Raw genomic sequence first — 15,729 nt, forward strand, 5'->3', positions numbered from 1 at the left:
AGGGGTGGAGATGTACTGTCCAGCAGGATGGGTGCTCTGAGGGTGCTGGGTGAGCAGGTCTGAGTCTTGTGGGGTCCAGTGGAGCAGAGACAGGAGTTAGACATGCACTGGTGAATGCTGCTGGTGTGGGGAGACGCAAATGACGCTCTTGTTTCTCCTCTCTACTTTTTATTCTCCATAAGGTGTTAATTAGCTCGTTTACTAATGAACTGTCTTGGTATCTGCCATGGCAGCCTGCAGGTCTCTGCTGCTGCGTGTTCCTGAGGCAGGAGACCCATCTGCCCACCTAATGGCTGTGTTGGCACGAGGTGCCAAGGCTGCTGCCCATGCAGCTTGTCCAGGCCACATGGTAACAATGTTGCTAATGAGGGCTGTTTCCAAACAGGAAGCCTGAAGCCTCTGACTGTCTGTGAGTCTCCAAGGTTTGTCTGCCTGTGTCACTGGACTGCCTTCAGCACACTGGGCAAAAGGAAACAGAACTGTTCCTGCATTTTTTGGCAGTGAGCATTTGCTGCCCCTGGAGCGCTGGGTTACTGGGAGCAGGATTAACCTGGGCACCCGGCGAACTGAGAGCTGCCTTCCAGGCCTGCTCTCCCCACCTGTCAGCATTTGCAGCTCCCCTCTCTCACCTCTAAGTTTTGATTACAAGTCCTGCGACACCCTTCAGTCACGTTTCCAAAGCTCCAGACAAGGGAGGGGGAAGCAGGAGCTGAGCAGTCTCCTTACAGGAGGCTTACTCTGAAGCCTGCTGTTTGCTAAAGCTAGCTCCCTGCTTGTGTAAGAAAAGAGCTGTGGGCTCTGCGAGTGCCTGCACTGCCTGCAGCTCCTGCACTGTGCAGGAACCTTGTCTTTACTGTTCAGCAGCACCAAAAGGTGACAATCACAGGTTCTTGTGGGGTGCTGCAGAGTAAGTACATGGAATGACTTCTGCAGGAGGGAAAGTGTTGAAAGTGCCAGCAATTTGGTGAGATCTGAAGGAGGAAAAGGCAAAAGGTCCTGATGTGATTTCATTCAGTTCATGGGGCAGTGCCAAAGCAGTCAATGCACTGGGAAATGGCATTGCAAGGGAGAGTGGCTGATTGAATTGCAATCCTGTGTGCAGAGAAACAGTGGCCATTGCAGGACTTCATTTGCCAGTAGCTTTTCAGTACAGATTGCCAGTCATCCTCAATCAATAATGTCACTGGCATTTCCCAGGGACCTGCTTTGTGCTGAGTCTTCTCTTTCTAATGCCTTGTCAATATGGATAAAGCACTCCAATTATCCCAGCTCTATTCCAGAGCAGCACTTTGCACAGCCATCCACTTTTGGATTGGAGAAACCTTCCTTGTTGCTCCAGAACTGGCCCCACAGCTGGTCACCCTGAAGTGAGCTTCATTTTCTATCACAGCTGTGGGAGGATAACCTGGGGAGACAGGCTGATGCCACTGTCTTAAAAAGGGAGAAGAGGAAGTTTCTGCAATTTTCTTCCTCTTGCAAAACTTGGTTATGAGAGGGGCTTACTATTAATGTAATTAATAGTAATTATCTAGTAAATTAAGCAGATAGAAACTCTTTGCAAGGTAAAGTCCTATTGGTTCTGTGACTCTACAGGTGCACATTTCAGCCGGCAGCAAATCCATGCTTGGACAGAGCTGACAGCCCGGTGTGGTCAGCAGTGCCTTGGGTCAGGGACACCGCTCACTCCTGCTCCTGCTCAACTCTTACCACTGCCCAGTAGGAGAAGAGATATTTCAAATTACTCTCCAGAAAGTTTGCATCAGATTTGTGGATCTTCCTTTTTTCTATCTGCCATTAATACTAGAATTCCCTTCCTCTGGAGCATGTGCACATCATTGCACAGGGCTGCTGTGGTTCCTTGTGAGCAGCCAGCTTAATGTTTGTAAGGCAGCTGAGAGAACTCACATTGTATCAGCACGCTGAAGGGAAAGGTGGGTGCTGAGCAGCTCTGTGGATGGTGGTGACTGGCAAAGCATGAAATGTTGCTGCATGCTGCTGCACATAGACCTGACCTGTGCCAAGCTGCTGAGCAGTCCCACCATGGGGAGCTGGTTGATGCTCTCTAGGTCAGGCATGCCCAGTGCACACAGGATTTTTGCTTCTTTCTAGACCATAAAAAGAAATCAGAGCAGTGATGCCACAAAGTTCCTCATGAAGTTAGGAATTCTGAGGAGCTGTCTCACTGAGTTTCTCCTGCTTCAGAACGCATGTCCCTCAATCTCGGAGACAGGTGTGCTCTCTGGATCATGCATGTTGTTGGTCCCATGGATCAGGGTGAACTGCCAGCACTCCTTTTCCATTTATCTAGCCAGAGACCCAGGGTTTCAGGACTTCAACCTGCTCAGGAGAGTGGGTGATGTTTCTGCAGTCACTGAAAACTGATACTCTGTGGTTTCCAGTAACTGAACTCAAGGAAATATATCAGTTGAGTTTTCCATGTGTTTGAGTGTGAGGGCAAGCAGCGCACCTCCATGTAAAGCTGCTGGGAAGGCCTATCCTGGCATTGCTGGGCACTGGCTTGAGTTCTGCAGCACAGGGCATACTGCCAGTTCTGTTCCATCAGTGGTTGATAGCAGGGAGGGATAAAGCTTGCTCAGGTAGCACCTTCTGTTTTGTAAAGTGCATGGTCACAGGACCAACATGGAAGGTGTCTGTATTTGGGGAGAAACTGTGAGTGAGCTGATAGGTGGTTGTTTCAATAAAATTATCTGGGCTGCTGCCCCAGCTTAAATCAAGCTGCTGGGCACCGGGAGGAAAGCCACGTTCCTTCGGGGCTGTTAGCTCAGTCCGTGAAGTACAAATCACACCCTGTGCACCCACCACCTTACCGGGCTGCTGGCTGCCTCTGCAGAGGCCAGGGCGTCCCTGGGTTTGCGAGGTTTCCGATCAAGCAGGGGGGGTTGGTCCTGGAAACGGTGGCAGCAGGTTTCAGTTGTAGACGTTACCGTTCAGAACGCGGCCAGATCTCGGTCATCGCAGCGGCTGTTGGTGATGTGAGGAAGGGGGGTGGCGTGACCGGGGGTGTGCGTGGGGATTGTAACGGACTGAGTCTTCGGGAGCGAGAGGAGGAGCTCCCCTTCCGGCAGCAGCTGCTGGGCACGGACCGCTACGGGATAGGCGCTTCTCACTCGCCCTGTTGCCGGGGGCTGACCGCACCGGGCCCCGGCTCCCCGCAGCATCCTGCGGCCCAGCCGCTCCTCGGTCCAGAGCCCCTTTGCGACTCCGAGAGCTCCTGGGTGCCTGCAGCCACTGGCTGTCGGGCGCGCTCCGCGATTGCCCGGCCGGGCCGGCGGAGGCTGTTCTGGGCGCGGCTGCCCGGCGCGGGGCCCCGGAAGTCCTCCCTCCCGGCGCGGGGCGCCCTGCGTTGGCGTGGGGCCGCTCTGGCCGGGGCGGGGCTGGCCCAGGTGGGGCGCGGCGGCGCGGGCGCTATCGGAGCCATGAGGGCGGCCGGCGGGAGCCATGCACGGGGAGCGGGCGCTTCTGTCTGGCCGGGCCAAGGTACCGCGGGGCTGGCAGGGGTGCCCTGGCCCGGGGCTGGGCGGTGTTTGGTTCCGCAGCGGCTCGGCCCTGGACGGCGGGTGGAGTGGGGTGGGGCCGCCCGGCGCTGCCCGCTGCCAGCCGGCGTGTGTGGGTACCCGCGCGGTCCGGCTGCGCTGCAGTAGCCAGGAACTGATCTTTGCTGGACGCGGGACTGGCACTTCGCAGGTCGCTGCTGGTCTGCCTGCTCGCAGAGTGCACCGTGGCGGCCCCACAGGGAGGGCTGTCAAGAGCTCCAAGGAACACTTGGGTCGCTCTGGAGCGCGAACCGTCTGGTCCCTGGTTCTCGGGTTCCTTGTTTGCTTTTCTACAATCAGCTCTGGGAGTACCCTGGGTTTGCTGTGGGCTTGATCTGCGGCCCTTGATCTTTCACTCTCACCTTCTGTCTCTTTACTCACTGGCTGAGGGAGCTTCTGGGCTTGTACCAAATCTCCAGAGAACTCAGCCTGCCAGACTTGGGTGCCCTGTCTTGCTTTGTGCTTGAATTTTTGATTGTCGGAGACTACAAGGTGGTTTCAGTATGAGGGGTTTACTTTCTTCTCAGCCTTTACTAGATGTCTGCAGAGCACATGAAGCTCAGACCGTTGTTCCTGTGCCCTGGATAGCTGAAAACAGATGCATTTCTGCAGAATTTCTGATCAAGTTGGCTGGCAGCAGTAAGAGAAAGTTTTCTATTATTTAAGTTTACGCTTGTCTCTCTCCTTGCCTAGATTGAGCGATTGGAAGTCAGCAGCCTAGCACAGACATCCAGCGCAGTGGCCTCAAGCACTGATGGCAGCATCAATGCAGACTCTGTTGATGGGACCCCTGACCCTCAACGTACAAAAGTGGCTATCACACACCTGCAGCAGAAGATCCTGAAGCTGACCGAGCAGATCAAGATCGAACAAACAGCCCGTGACGACAATGTGGCAGAATACCTGAAACTGGCCAACAATGCAGACAAGCAGCAGACTGCCCGCATAAAGCAGGTGTTTGAGAAGAAGAACCAAAAGTCAGCCCAGACCATCTTGCAGCTGCAGAAGAAGCTAGAACATTACCATCGGAAGCTGCGAGAGATTGAACAGAATGGGATCCCTCGGCAGACGAAGGATGTTTTCAGGGATATGCACCAGGGCTTGAAAGATGTTGGAGCAAAAGTCACTGGCTTTAGCGAGGGAGTAGTAGACAGTGTGAAAGGTGGGCTGTCCAGTTTCTCCCAAGCCACACATTCAGCAGCAGGAGCTGTGGTTTCCAAACCCCGGGAGATTGCCTCTCTCATAAGGAACAAGTTTGGGAGCGCAGACAACATTGCTAATCTAAAAGACTCCTTAGAAGAAGGCCAGGAAGATGGGGCAGGAGGCAAGGCTCTAGGCATTATTCAGAACTTTCAGTCGAGCCCAAAATATGGCAGTGAAGAGGATTGCTCCAGTGCCACATCGGGCTCAGTGGGAGCCAACAGCACAACAGGAGGCCCTGTGGGAGCCTCCAGCTCCAAAACAAACACTCTGGATATGCAGAGCTCAGGGTTTGATGCAATACTGCATGAAATTCAAGAAATCCGAGAGACTCAGGCGAGGTTGGAAGAGTCATTTGAGGACCTCAAGGTTCGCTACCAGAGGGATTACTCCCTGATAATGCAGACTCTGCAGGAGGAGCGCTACAGGTGGGTGCCTTTGACTTGTCAGGGTGCTGAGTGCTGCGAGCCTTGAGTAGTGCTACTCAGTGGGCTTCTCCCAGCTCTGGGAAGATGGGAAATTCTGAGTCTTCTCAGGATTTCACCCTCCCAGCTTTGTCTTCTATAAATATTGTTATCTTGCTGCTCACCTCCCTTTCCATGCAAGAAAGAAACAGCAAGGAAAGAGGTTATTCCATACTGTCCTCAAGATAAAACATCAGAGAGGTTTAGAAAGGTGTCTCAAAAGACCAGGAGTATGTTGACTCAGTTGCTATTGTCCAGGCAGTGCTTTGCACTGAAAAAATCCTGCAGAGTTTTGGGTCAAGGTAAGAGACAGGGGACATGCGGGTAGTATCCTGACCCTGCCTCCTCCAGCACTCAGATCCCTATCTACCAGAGACAAGAATACTCAGCTTCCTTAGGGCTCTCCAAAAAGTCAGGGTCTTGCCTGTGTGCCAGAACTCGGATATCCCCTTCCTTTCTCCATGCAGCCCTGCAGTGGAGGGTTCAGTATTATGAAGTTAAATTAAATGTCATAGTGAAATGCTGAAGGAATGTCTTTCCTTCCCCTTCCATGTGCTGGATGGGAGAGAGCTCTTGTGCTCTTTGCTTCCAGAAGAAGTTCTTTGAGTCCTCCCCAGGCTGGGGGCTTGTCCCCAGGCCCTGGAGGGAAGAGCTCTGCAGTCATTCAGAACACTGCAGCCTAAATCAACAGGATTCTTAAACTGGGCCTTGAGTAACAAACGCAAGAGCCCAAACTTTTCATTCTGGTGGAGCACAGCAGGCTTTTGTAACAAGCTTGCTTTGGGCCAGGCTGCAAAGTGCAACCTGTGAGGCTCAGCAGAGCTGTAGGTTGTGGGAACAGGCTCTCTGAAGTGCCCTGTGCCACTTGTTGCATTGGTTTGCACAGTGTGACATGGAGCTGCCCTGCAGCTCTTTAGACAGGCAGGTGCCAGATGATTGGGAAAACATTTGAAAAGGCTCAGCCTGCTGAATTGCACACTGACAGCCATCTTTGTGTGTGCAGTGCAGAGCTCAGCCTGCTGGATCCCCCAGTGACAGCCAGCTTTGTGTGTGCAGTGCAGAGCTCAGCCTGCCGGATCCCCCAGTGACAACCAGCTTTGTGTGTGCAGTGCAGAGCTCAGCCTGCCGGATCCCCCAGTGACAACCAGCTTTGTGTGTGCAGTGCAGAGCTCAGCCTGCCGGATCCCCCAGTGACAGCCAGCTTTGTGTGTGCAGTGCAGAGCTCAGCCTGCTGGATCCCCCAGTGACAGCCAGCTTTGTGTGTGCAGTGCAGAGCTCAGCCTGCTGGATCCCCCAGTGACAGCCAGCTTTGTGTGTGCAGTGCAGAGCTCAGCCTGCTGGATCCCCCAGTGACAGCCAGCTTTGTGTGTGCAGTGCAGAGCTCAGCCTGCCGGATCCCCCAGTGACAACCAGCTTTGTGTGTGCAGTGCAGAGCTCAGCCTGCTGGATCCCCCAGTGACAGCCAGCTTTGTGTGTGCTGTGCAGAGCTGGGACAAATAAAGCCAGACCAGCTCTGCTCTCTAATCCTGCTTTGCAGCAGTGTTCTGCTGCCCAGCACTGTAGCTTTTGTTCATGGCACCTAATTGTCATGGAGTCACATCACAAAATGATGTGGAGTCTGTTCTTCTGCTCCCCAGCAGAGAGGGGCCCTCTTTGTTGCTGTGTGGGTTGTTGTTTCACCATTCATGGTGGAAGGCTTTGTGCAAGCACAGTACAGCAGAAGGAGTGGCCTGACACTGCAGTAGAAGACTTTGGTGACCCATGGATGTTGTCAGCTTAAAGTGGCTGCTTATTCCCTGAAACTCTTGAACCAGGTTCACATAGGTCCTCAGGCTAGTGCAGTGTGATGTCATACCTGCCATGGGCCCTCAGCCTTGACTGAGAGTTCCCTTGAGGTGAGCCCAGAGCCTGACCACTAACCAAGGCAGCCTAGAATGAAAAGCTTCTGGGAAAATCCATGTTTGATTAGAAATGCTTAAAAGGATAGTAATTTAGAGCTGTCGTCTGGAGTGGTGATGCGCATTCATTAAAGGTGTGACCTACAAAGGACCAGTTAAACCACTATGTTCCCTTGTCTGTGCAGGCTCTCAGAAGGAAGCAGGCAACAGGATCCACAAAGAGCTCCCAGGGTAATCACAGTGAGATTAATATCTTACTGTACAGATCTTGATTCTTGGTTGATAGCTTTTCCAAGCTAAAGTAGCATGAAGATAAAAGCCAACATCCCTCTGAGAGTTGGAAGGCTGTGTGATGTGTCCACAGGCAGGGAGGATGCTGTGCATTGGTGGAGAGGGCTGGTGCTTGTTCCTCCAACTGGTCACCCATCTCTCTCCAGAAAAAAGTGAAGAGATGGGAACAGAGGTTGTGGTTTGAAGCTAAAGTTTAAAATTAAATGTAACTGGCTTTAAAAGCTATGAATATCTCATAATTGCTCCTGAAAGCTTTCAGAAACAAGCATTGAGTTCAGTTGGAGCTTAGAAAATCACAGAATCATAGAATCAACCAGGTTGGACGAGACCTCCAAGATCATCCAGTCCAACCTATCACCCAACCCTATCCGATCAACTAGACCATGGCACGAAGTGCCCCATCGAGTCTTTTCTTGAACCTCTCCAGGGATAGTGACTCCAGCACCACCTCCCTGGGCAGCCCGTTCCGATGGGCAATCTCTCTCTCTGTGAAGAACTTCCTCCTAATATCCAGTCTATAACTTCCCTGGCTCAACTTGAGACTGTGTCCCCTCGTTCTGCTGCTGGTTGCCTGGGAGCAGAGCCCAACCCCCACCTGGCTACAACCTCCCTTCAGGTAGTTGTAGACAGCAATGAGGTCACCCCTGAGCCTCCTCTTCTCCAGCCTGAACAACCCCAGCTCCCTCAGCCTCTCCTCATAGGGCTTGTCCTTTGGAGAGCACTGGGTGTTGGTGCTGTCCTGGGAAGCTGGAACAAAGCAGGTGCTCTGCCGCCCTGTGTCCTGCTCCTCATCCATTTCCTCTTTCTCGGCTGTTCTGTGTATTGCAGCTTCTGGGCTTCTTTTCCCTTGCCTGTTCCTGCAGTTTCTGTTTCTCAGCTGTGGTTTACTTCACAAGTTTTCTGTGACCTCCTCAGCCTGCTCCTTCCCTTTCCTAGCTTCCAGACCCTGTCTGCCAGTCTGTGTAGCTGCTGGTTTGCAAGCTGGCCATGGGGCAGGACCTACTGGTGCGGTCACTCCAGTTCCCCACCCTGGTGCTGCCGGTTGCCCAGCTGACCGGCCCAGTGGCACCTGGCAGGGTGGGCCGTGTTGTGCCACCCTGCCTGCCTGCCAGCAGCACGTGCCAGCAGCAGTGGCTCCTGCAGGGCTGAGTCATGGAGGAAGGAAGGTTCCGGAGGCATCTTGGCCCTGCTGTCCCTGCAGCAGTGGAGGGGGTGCTGGGACGGCTGCTGCTTATCTCATTGGGTGGAATGTGCTGGTTGTTTACTGATAGGAGCAGGGACTTGCTGTGCTCTTGAGACTGAAGTCAAGTTGCTATTGTGTGTTTCCATCTCTCCTGTCCCTTTAGGAACCTGTTTGTGCACAGTGAAGTCATGAGCTCATGAATGTGGAGCATGGCCAGCCCCAGAGTTTGGGTTTCTGTTCCAGCCTGGCACCCTTGGAAAGGGCACTCAGGCCTCCATGCTGCTGCCAGGAGAAATCCACCAGCTGCAGCGCTGGGCACTGCTGCTCTCATTGATCTGCTTTTGCTGTAGTCTCAGTTGCTGGATGTCAGTCTGCTCTCAAAGCTTATTTTAAAACAGATCAAATGGGATAAATCTTTAAGGTCCAGGAGGGTTGAAGAGGCCTTTCTGGAGCTCCCAGGGTAACCGGGGAGCAGCAGCAGTAGCGTGTAGGGCCAGGTGACTGCTGACCCAGCCAGGAAAGCACTGAAACCTCCCTGCACAGCTCTCATCTTCTACAGGGGAGGTAGGGAGCTGGAAGCTCAGCGTGATGTGGTGCTGGGAGCAACTCCTGCTCCCTTGAGAGCCAGCTCTGCCCCTGTCTGTGGGCCAGGTAGCAGACCTGGGGTGTACTGCAAGCAGATAGTGCTTTGGGCTGCTGCTCTGCTGCTGAGAGCTGTGTGCTCAGTGTAGCAAATGTGTTTAGATGACAAATAAAAATCAGTTGAAATCTTGGATGACATAGCTATTGGAAAAGGACCATCCTGAGAGATGCTGAAAGATAGGTGTCAACTCCACTCACAGTGTACTGTGGAGATCTTTTAACATCAGCCTGGTCAGTTTCTTTACTCAGCACAGCTCCTACTGAGTGCAGATGAAATGGCTTCTTCACCACATCTCCCCTCACACACACTGGCAGACCTGTATTCAGCTGTTACTTTAAATGCCTTAAAACTCTTTAAAAAAAACGATGGTCATAACTATGTTTCATAGGCTTTTTCAAATCAGTTCCCAAGCAGTGACCCTCAGAAGAGGTAGGAAATCTGACATGACTCTTTGAATGAAGTGTATCCATGCCCTGTGCTTCAGCTGAGCACCTGGCAGTTTGCTGGGGGGTTTCTGCAGGACCATTTCCAAGACACTTGTGACAGCCAGCAGTAGCCTGTTACGCATAAGTTTCTGTACTCTTCTTGTTAATCTGGAGGCCAGTAATTTAAAGGAGAAATTTTGTGGTTTAGTTAGTAAAAAAATAATTATGGACTCCCATGAGGAATTTTTCCTTACCTGAAATCCAGTGGGATTTGATCAGTGGAGGCCTAGCTATGTTCAGACAAGTTCTGAGTCTGCTGCATAGGCAGAGCTTGCACTCATCCTGTCAGAGGAATGTGTGAGCATCATCTCAACCCTCTGGGCAGGTGTCCTGTCCCTTTTATTTCTGTGGTACCTCAGAGCTAAATGTGAGCCTTCCTCCCCTAGGCAAACACTGGCTTCAGGCCCTGGAAGTCACATGAACCCCCCTCAGCTTTTCAAATTTGAACTCCAGGAGAAAACAGCAGGAAAAAGCATTTTCTAAATTGCAGATAATGGGCCAAGGAGTGAGAAGGAGATGACTGGAGGAAGTGTAATTTCAAAAATAGGTCTGGGTAGGTTGTGAGGTTTTTCAGTCGGTTTGGGGTTTTAAATAACCCAATTCCAGACCCTGCCTGACAAGCGACTTTCCAAAGGCACAGCTGGCTCTGGGTGCAACCTGGAAAGGCTCTGGGGCCAAGCAGGGAGCTGCAGCCTGGGTGAGGAACAAGGAACTCGGGGCAGGGGGAAGGGAGCCACCCCTTCTGCTAATCATGTTGTGCTTAAACTCTCAGCTATACAGATTTGCAGAGTTTCCTTATGTTTCCTGTAGATTGAGGTAGTTCTGGAGTTACTAAAATACAATTGTTCCTCTTTGGAGAACAGGATTTAAGCTGCCTGGTAACAGCCATTTTCTGCAGGGTGTTTATGTGGGAGGAGGTTAAAAGACACAATCATGGCATTTCCAGAAGTGCTTGAGTCCCTTTTGGTGTAACAAACCCACTGCAGAATTTTGTAAGATAGTCACAAGCTGAACGTTTCAAGTAATTGACGCTGCCTGTGGGACTCGGAGCAGGTTTTCTCAGGAGTTCTTGGTTGTTGGCCAATTGGGGGTTTTAAGCTGGCTGGGAACAAATGGCAGTGCTAACTATCTGGACTCCTTCATTAGCCAGGCTTCACAGGGCTATTCCCTTGCTTGCAGCTGGGTGTCCTTGGGAAATCAGTTCTCTTGTGCCCTGTCTCAGCTGCACAGCTCTGGTGGCACCATGCTGGGCCGAGCTGTGCCCGCTGCCAGCTGGCTTTAGTCTCAGTGCTGCCTGACCACAGGTGTTTCCTTGCTGGGAATCATTGTGCCATGACTGACTTCTTAGTTTAAAGCAATGTTGCTCTGGGAAGGTAAAGGAAAGTTCTCTCCAGACCTGTTATTTAAAAACAGCATCCCAAAACTGTTTTTGAAGGCTAACTTTTGCCTGCTGAGATGTAGCATCTGAAGCACCAAACAGCTTTGGGAAAAGAGCAGAAACAGGACTTAGCTTCAGAACTTGTAATTTAACGATTTTTTTCTAGATAAATATTGTTTATTGCTTTTATGCACATGTGTGTGTATGTGTGTATTAAATATAGGTGGACTCAGAATGGAACTGAAATTAAACCAAGGGATTAATCTTTGCGTTGAATTCCTTGGAAGTGTCTCAGTTATTGGTACCAAGGGTCAGATGATAAGATCTGTGTGGTCAGCTTCCTCCACGCTGTCGCCATGAGTCAGTGGAACCAGAGCAGAAACACCTCACGACAGCTGTGCCCATCCCTTAGCTGCCATCAGAGCTGTTGTTTGTGATTTGCCTAGAGTCAGAAGCAAGCAGGGAATGTGAGGGAAGAGGCTGGCAGTGATGGTGCCCAACTCCTGCTCCTGACTCCTCTGTGTGTATTTACCTTTGGAAGTAGTAAACATCCTTGTCTGACTTTAAATGGTACTGAAACATGAGCTGCTTGTAAATTTGGACTCAAAATTCCAAAGCTAAGGTGCTATGTACCAATGCAATGTCCCTGGCATTTCAAGAGTGCTCAGATAACATGGTGGGGCTGGCCCTGGTGTAAGCATGAGGCTTTCTTGCTCAGGCACAGACCCCTGTCTCAGAGCCATCCTAACACCGTGCTTTTGGGTAGGCCTCTTCCTCAGGACTGTTCCCAGTCCACACACCAGGAGCAAACTGAAAAATAAGCCTGCAGGTTAATGATTCATGTGCCCTCCTTACAAATAATGTGATCTTTGCTACTTCACTTGCATCATCCATAGGAGATAAAAGAAGTCAAAGTGACCTCAGATGTAGAGATCAGACAGGACCATCCTGCTGTCTGAGGCGTTGGTCACTCTTCAGTGCTGTGCCATTTCCAGCCCATGACTGGTCCCAGTTTAGATGAAAATGCTGAGGAGCTTATGGTATTGGAAGGGAACTGTTTGGTTTGCACCAGAGCTTGGAGAATAACTCACTCTGTTCTCTTATGTGGCAGTGGCCCTGAAAGCACCCTGGGGCAGTCAGGGTTGACATTACCTTACCTGCTAGGAAGGATTTCCCTCACTCCCAATGAGAGAGCCCTGCCTTCTGTCCTGTGCTTTTGTGATGAGTGGGGCAGCTGTGCTGGTTTGCAGCACAGTCTGATGCTGGTGGTCTCATACTGCTGCCCTTTCGCTGCCCATCACTCACTAAAGCTGCTGCACCATTTCTGTCCTTGCTAGATGTGAGAGATTGGAGGAGCAGCTGAATGACCTGACTGAGCTCCACCAGAATGAGATCCTCAATTTGAAACAGGAGCTGGCCAGCATGGAGGAGAAGATTGCCTACCAGTCCTACGAGCGAGCCCGGGACATCCAGGTGGGTGACAGTGCTAAGGAGGTGCCAGCCCTGCCTGCTGGCCTCCAGAACACTTCTGTCAGCAATGTTCAGGCTGAGGGCCAAACTGCATGCTGATGAGTTCTGAAAGGGTCTGCATTCCACCTCTGACCCTTGGGTGTGTCTCCAAGGAACTTCTCCTGCAGAGTGGGGCCATGCTCCAGCAGACAGGTTCATTGGCAGAGGAGCTGCTGCCTGGTCCAGAGCAGAGCTCTTCAAGAAGCTGTGGCAGAGTGGGAGCCTATGTCCCCTTGTGTGGAGGGTTCTAGAGGGGACTAGGAACTACTGGGCCATGACCTGAGCTCTGTTTTGCAGGAGTAAATGGACCCTGGGGTGTGTCTGTGTCACTGATTTTAGAGCAGGGGTCCCCACTGGCTCCATGTGTCCACTGCACTGAGCCAGGAAACCATTCCCCCTGTTGGATTTGCCCAAATAAGGAGCTGCTCTGAGAAGAGAAGTTTCATTCACTATGTAAAAGACCAAAGCTGTGGAAACAGAGCTTGTGAAGTTGGAGAGCCTTCCACAGAGCCAAAGACCTGGGAAATGATCTGAGCAGCCGCTGAGCCTTCTGAAGAAAGGGCCATTCAGAAAGGGGTCTCAAGTCTGTTCTGAACACTTGTGCTGGCTTGAGCAGACATTTCGGTTGTGGTCGCTGACAACAGATATTTATAGTTTGAGCAAAGAGCTGTAGGTCAAAGTTCTGCCTCTTTCCTCCCCTGAGGTGCTTCAGCCAGATGATCTCCTCGGGAGATGGAGCAGGCTGTGCTTTTTGCGCGCTCTAGAACCCGAGATCCAGCTGGGTGATGTCCTTCCAGGGCACTTCTGCTTAGAGGAGCCTGAGCAGTCCTGCCCCATACTTTCAGGAACCACAGCTGTAGAGAAGCCCTCATGTTTCACTGACCTCCACAGGTCAGTGATGCAACGACACAGAAATGTGACAGGTGACAATGACCTTTAAGGGATGGATGAAATAGATCAGTGTCTGTGGACAACGGTGCCATGGCTCTGACAGTAAACAGGAGGTACCCTGCTGGACAATGTTACCATGCTCAGGCTTTATTCTCCTCTCTAGTTGAAAAGGGCAGGAAGAGGTGAGACTCAAAACTTAAAGTAAAGCTGGGGTTTCTCAGTAGCTGCTTTTTTTAATCTCCATTTTGTGATGCAGCACTTTTAGTGTAAACTTACAAATTAGGAGGGACTGTTCCTCAGCAGTGCTGGGAAGAAGGGCAAGTGTGGAGTTTCTTGCACGTAGAGCCAGTGCATGGGCTGATGCTGCAGAGGGTCTTGGTTCCCCTTTCAGTGACCAGTCTGACAGAGAATGCTCCTTGCTGCAGACTTCTTGATAGTATCCAAAGCTGGCCTCAGTGTCCAGGGAAGGCAACTCTAAGGGAGGGATTAATGGAAAAATTCTATTTCCAGGAGCAGAAATGTCTCATTGCATTATGGGACAGCACAAGCCACTGCAAGGAAAGTGATGGAAATGGGGGACTCTGGGGAGAGGAGAAAGAGTGCTGAATGGACACAGCACCCTTGTCCCCTTGGCTGTCTCCTGAAATCCGGGCTGGAGTGAGCAGCTCTAGGTAGCCCTTCCTTCCTGGACATAGGCCATGAGCTGGCAGTGTCTTCCTCCTGCAGGGTCTGGTGGCCATTGCACCACCTGCAGGGACAGGCAGCCGACAGTGCATGGTGGCACTGATGGGTGTGTTCCAGCAAAGCATGCGGTCTCTCTGCCAGCCTCCCTGGTGTGACTGAGGGGAAGTGGTGTGCCACACACTGTGAAGTAGCACAGCCTCCTCTACTGCAAGATGTGCAGTGACCCATGGCCTGCAGGAGGTGTGTCAGCTGTGAGGAGTGTGGCTCTTCTCTGGCCTGGTTGGTAGGGTAGGAGCCATGGGCTGTTCCCCTCTGGGGTGGGCTGATGGGGTGCTGGCAGTCCAGCGCTGTGTTCTTGCTGACAGGAAGCCCTGGAGGCCTGCCAGACCCGCATCTCCAAGATGGAGCTGCAGCAGCAGCAGCAGCAGGTGGTGCAGCTGGAGGGGCTGGAGAACGCCACGGCCAGGAACCTGCTGGGGAAGTTCATCAACATCCTCCTGGCTGTCATGGCTGTCCTCCTGGTCTTCGTCTCCACCGTGGCCAACTGTGTGGTGCCGCTGATGAAGACTCGCAACAGGACGTTCAGCACTTTATTCCTGGTAGTTTTCATTGCCTTTCTGTGGAAGCACTGGGATGCCCTTACCGGCTACTTGGAACGCTTCTTTTCCCCCCCCAGATGATGGTGGCAGGAGCTGGCCGTGCCACCCGCCCGCCAGCGCACTGGGCAAGAGCCTGGGCAGGCCGTGGCGGGAGCCCAGTGGATCTGTTTACATTAGAACAACAATTTCTCTGCCAGAGGCATTGCAATAGTATTTTTTAGATTTTATTCAAGAACTCTTTTTCATGAGAATCCTGGATAATTTTTATGTAGCATGGTTCTCTTTGGATGCAAATCTTAAGATTCCTTAAAGCATACAAAAGAAACAAACAAAACATAGAGATGTGGAGCACACCAAGGGGCACTTCAGATGTGGCTTCAGCTGCTGCTCTAGGGCGTGACAGCGGGAGGAGAGCCTGGGGAGCTTACCATGGGCAGGGCTCTGCCAGTGCTCAGCCTCCAGCGATGGTACTGCAGCAACCCCACAACACTAAACTCTTACTGTGAAGTCTGCTCACATTCCATGGCCAGCTGCAGGCACTCAGAGTGGTTCCCTCCCTTCACAAGAGCCAAGCAGCAATGTGTGGATCTCCTGCCCAGCTCCACGTCTGGGCTGGCAGCGACGCTGCAGGACTTCAAGCCTTGCCCAGCAGCTGGCCAGGGACCTCCTGCCATACACAGTAACTGCACAGCTGTGCTACAGTATTTTGGAGGAGTCCTTCAAACACTTTTCTCCAGGCAGAAGCCCTTGGTCGCACTTTTAGAGTTTTTTTATATATGTATATTCACAGAGTAAAATCCAAACAGCATACTTGAAGAGTGTAATACTCCAACTCTCAGTGCTTCCTTATGTTTCTAATAGGATTTTTTATTATAATTATTATAATTATTATTATTGGGGTTTTTTTTGGAAGGGGATGGAAGGGTCATTGCTTTTTTTCTTTTTTTTCT

The 15,729-nt window shown here is 51.7% G+C and overlaps 1 protein-coding gene across 1 annotated transcript in view; it reads left to right on the forward strand.

Moving 5' to 3' along the window:
* Positions 1-14,860, forward strand: part of TMCC1 (transmembrane and coiled-coil domain family 1) — a 64,487-nt gene extending 49,627 nt beyond the window's left edge. The window contains exons 3-5 of the mRNA XM_054387174.1: positions 4,248-5,182; positions 12,434-12,569; positions 14,546-14,860. Coding sequence (XP_054243149.1) covers positions 4,248-5,182; positions 12,434-12,569; positions 14,546-14,860 — 1,386 coding nt within the window. The remainder of the gene's footprint in view (positions 1-4,247; positions 5,183-12,433; positions 12,570-14,545) is intronic.
* The last annotated feature ends 869 nt before the right edge of the window (positions 14,861-15,729 follow it).

This window comes from Indicator indicator, chromosome 15, assembly GCF_027791375.1.
Source record: "Indicator indicator isolate 239-I01 chromosome 15, UM_Iind_1.1, whole genome shotgun sequence".
Taxonomy (NCBI): Eukaryota; Metazoa; Chordata; class Aves; order Piciformes; family Indicatoridae; genus Indicator; species Indicator indicator.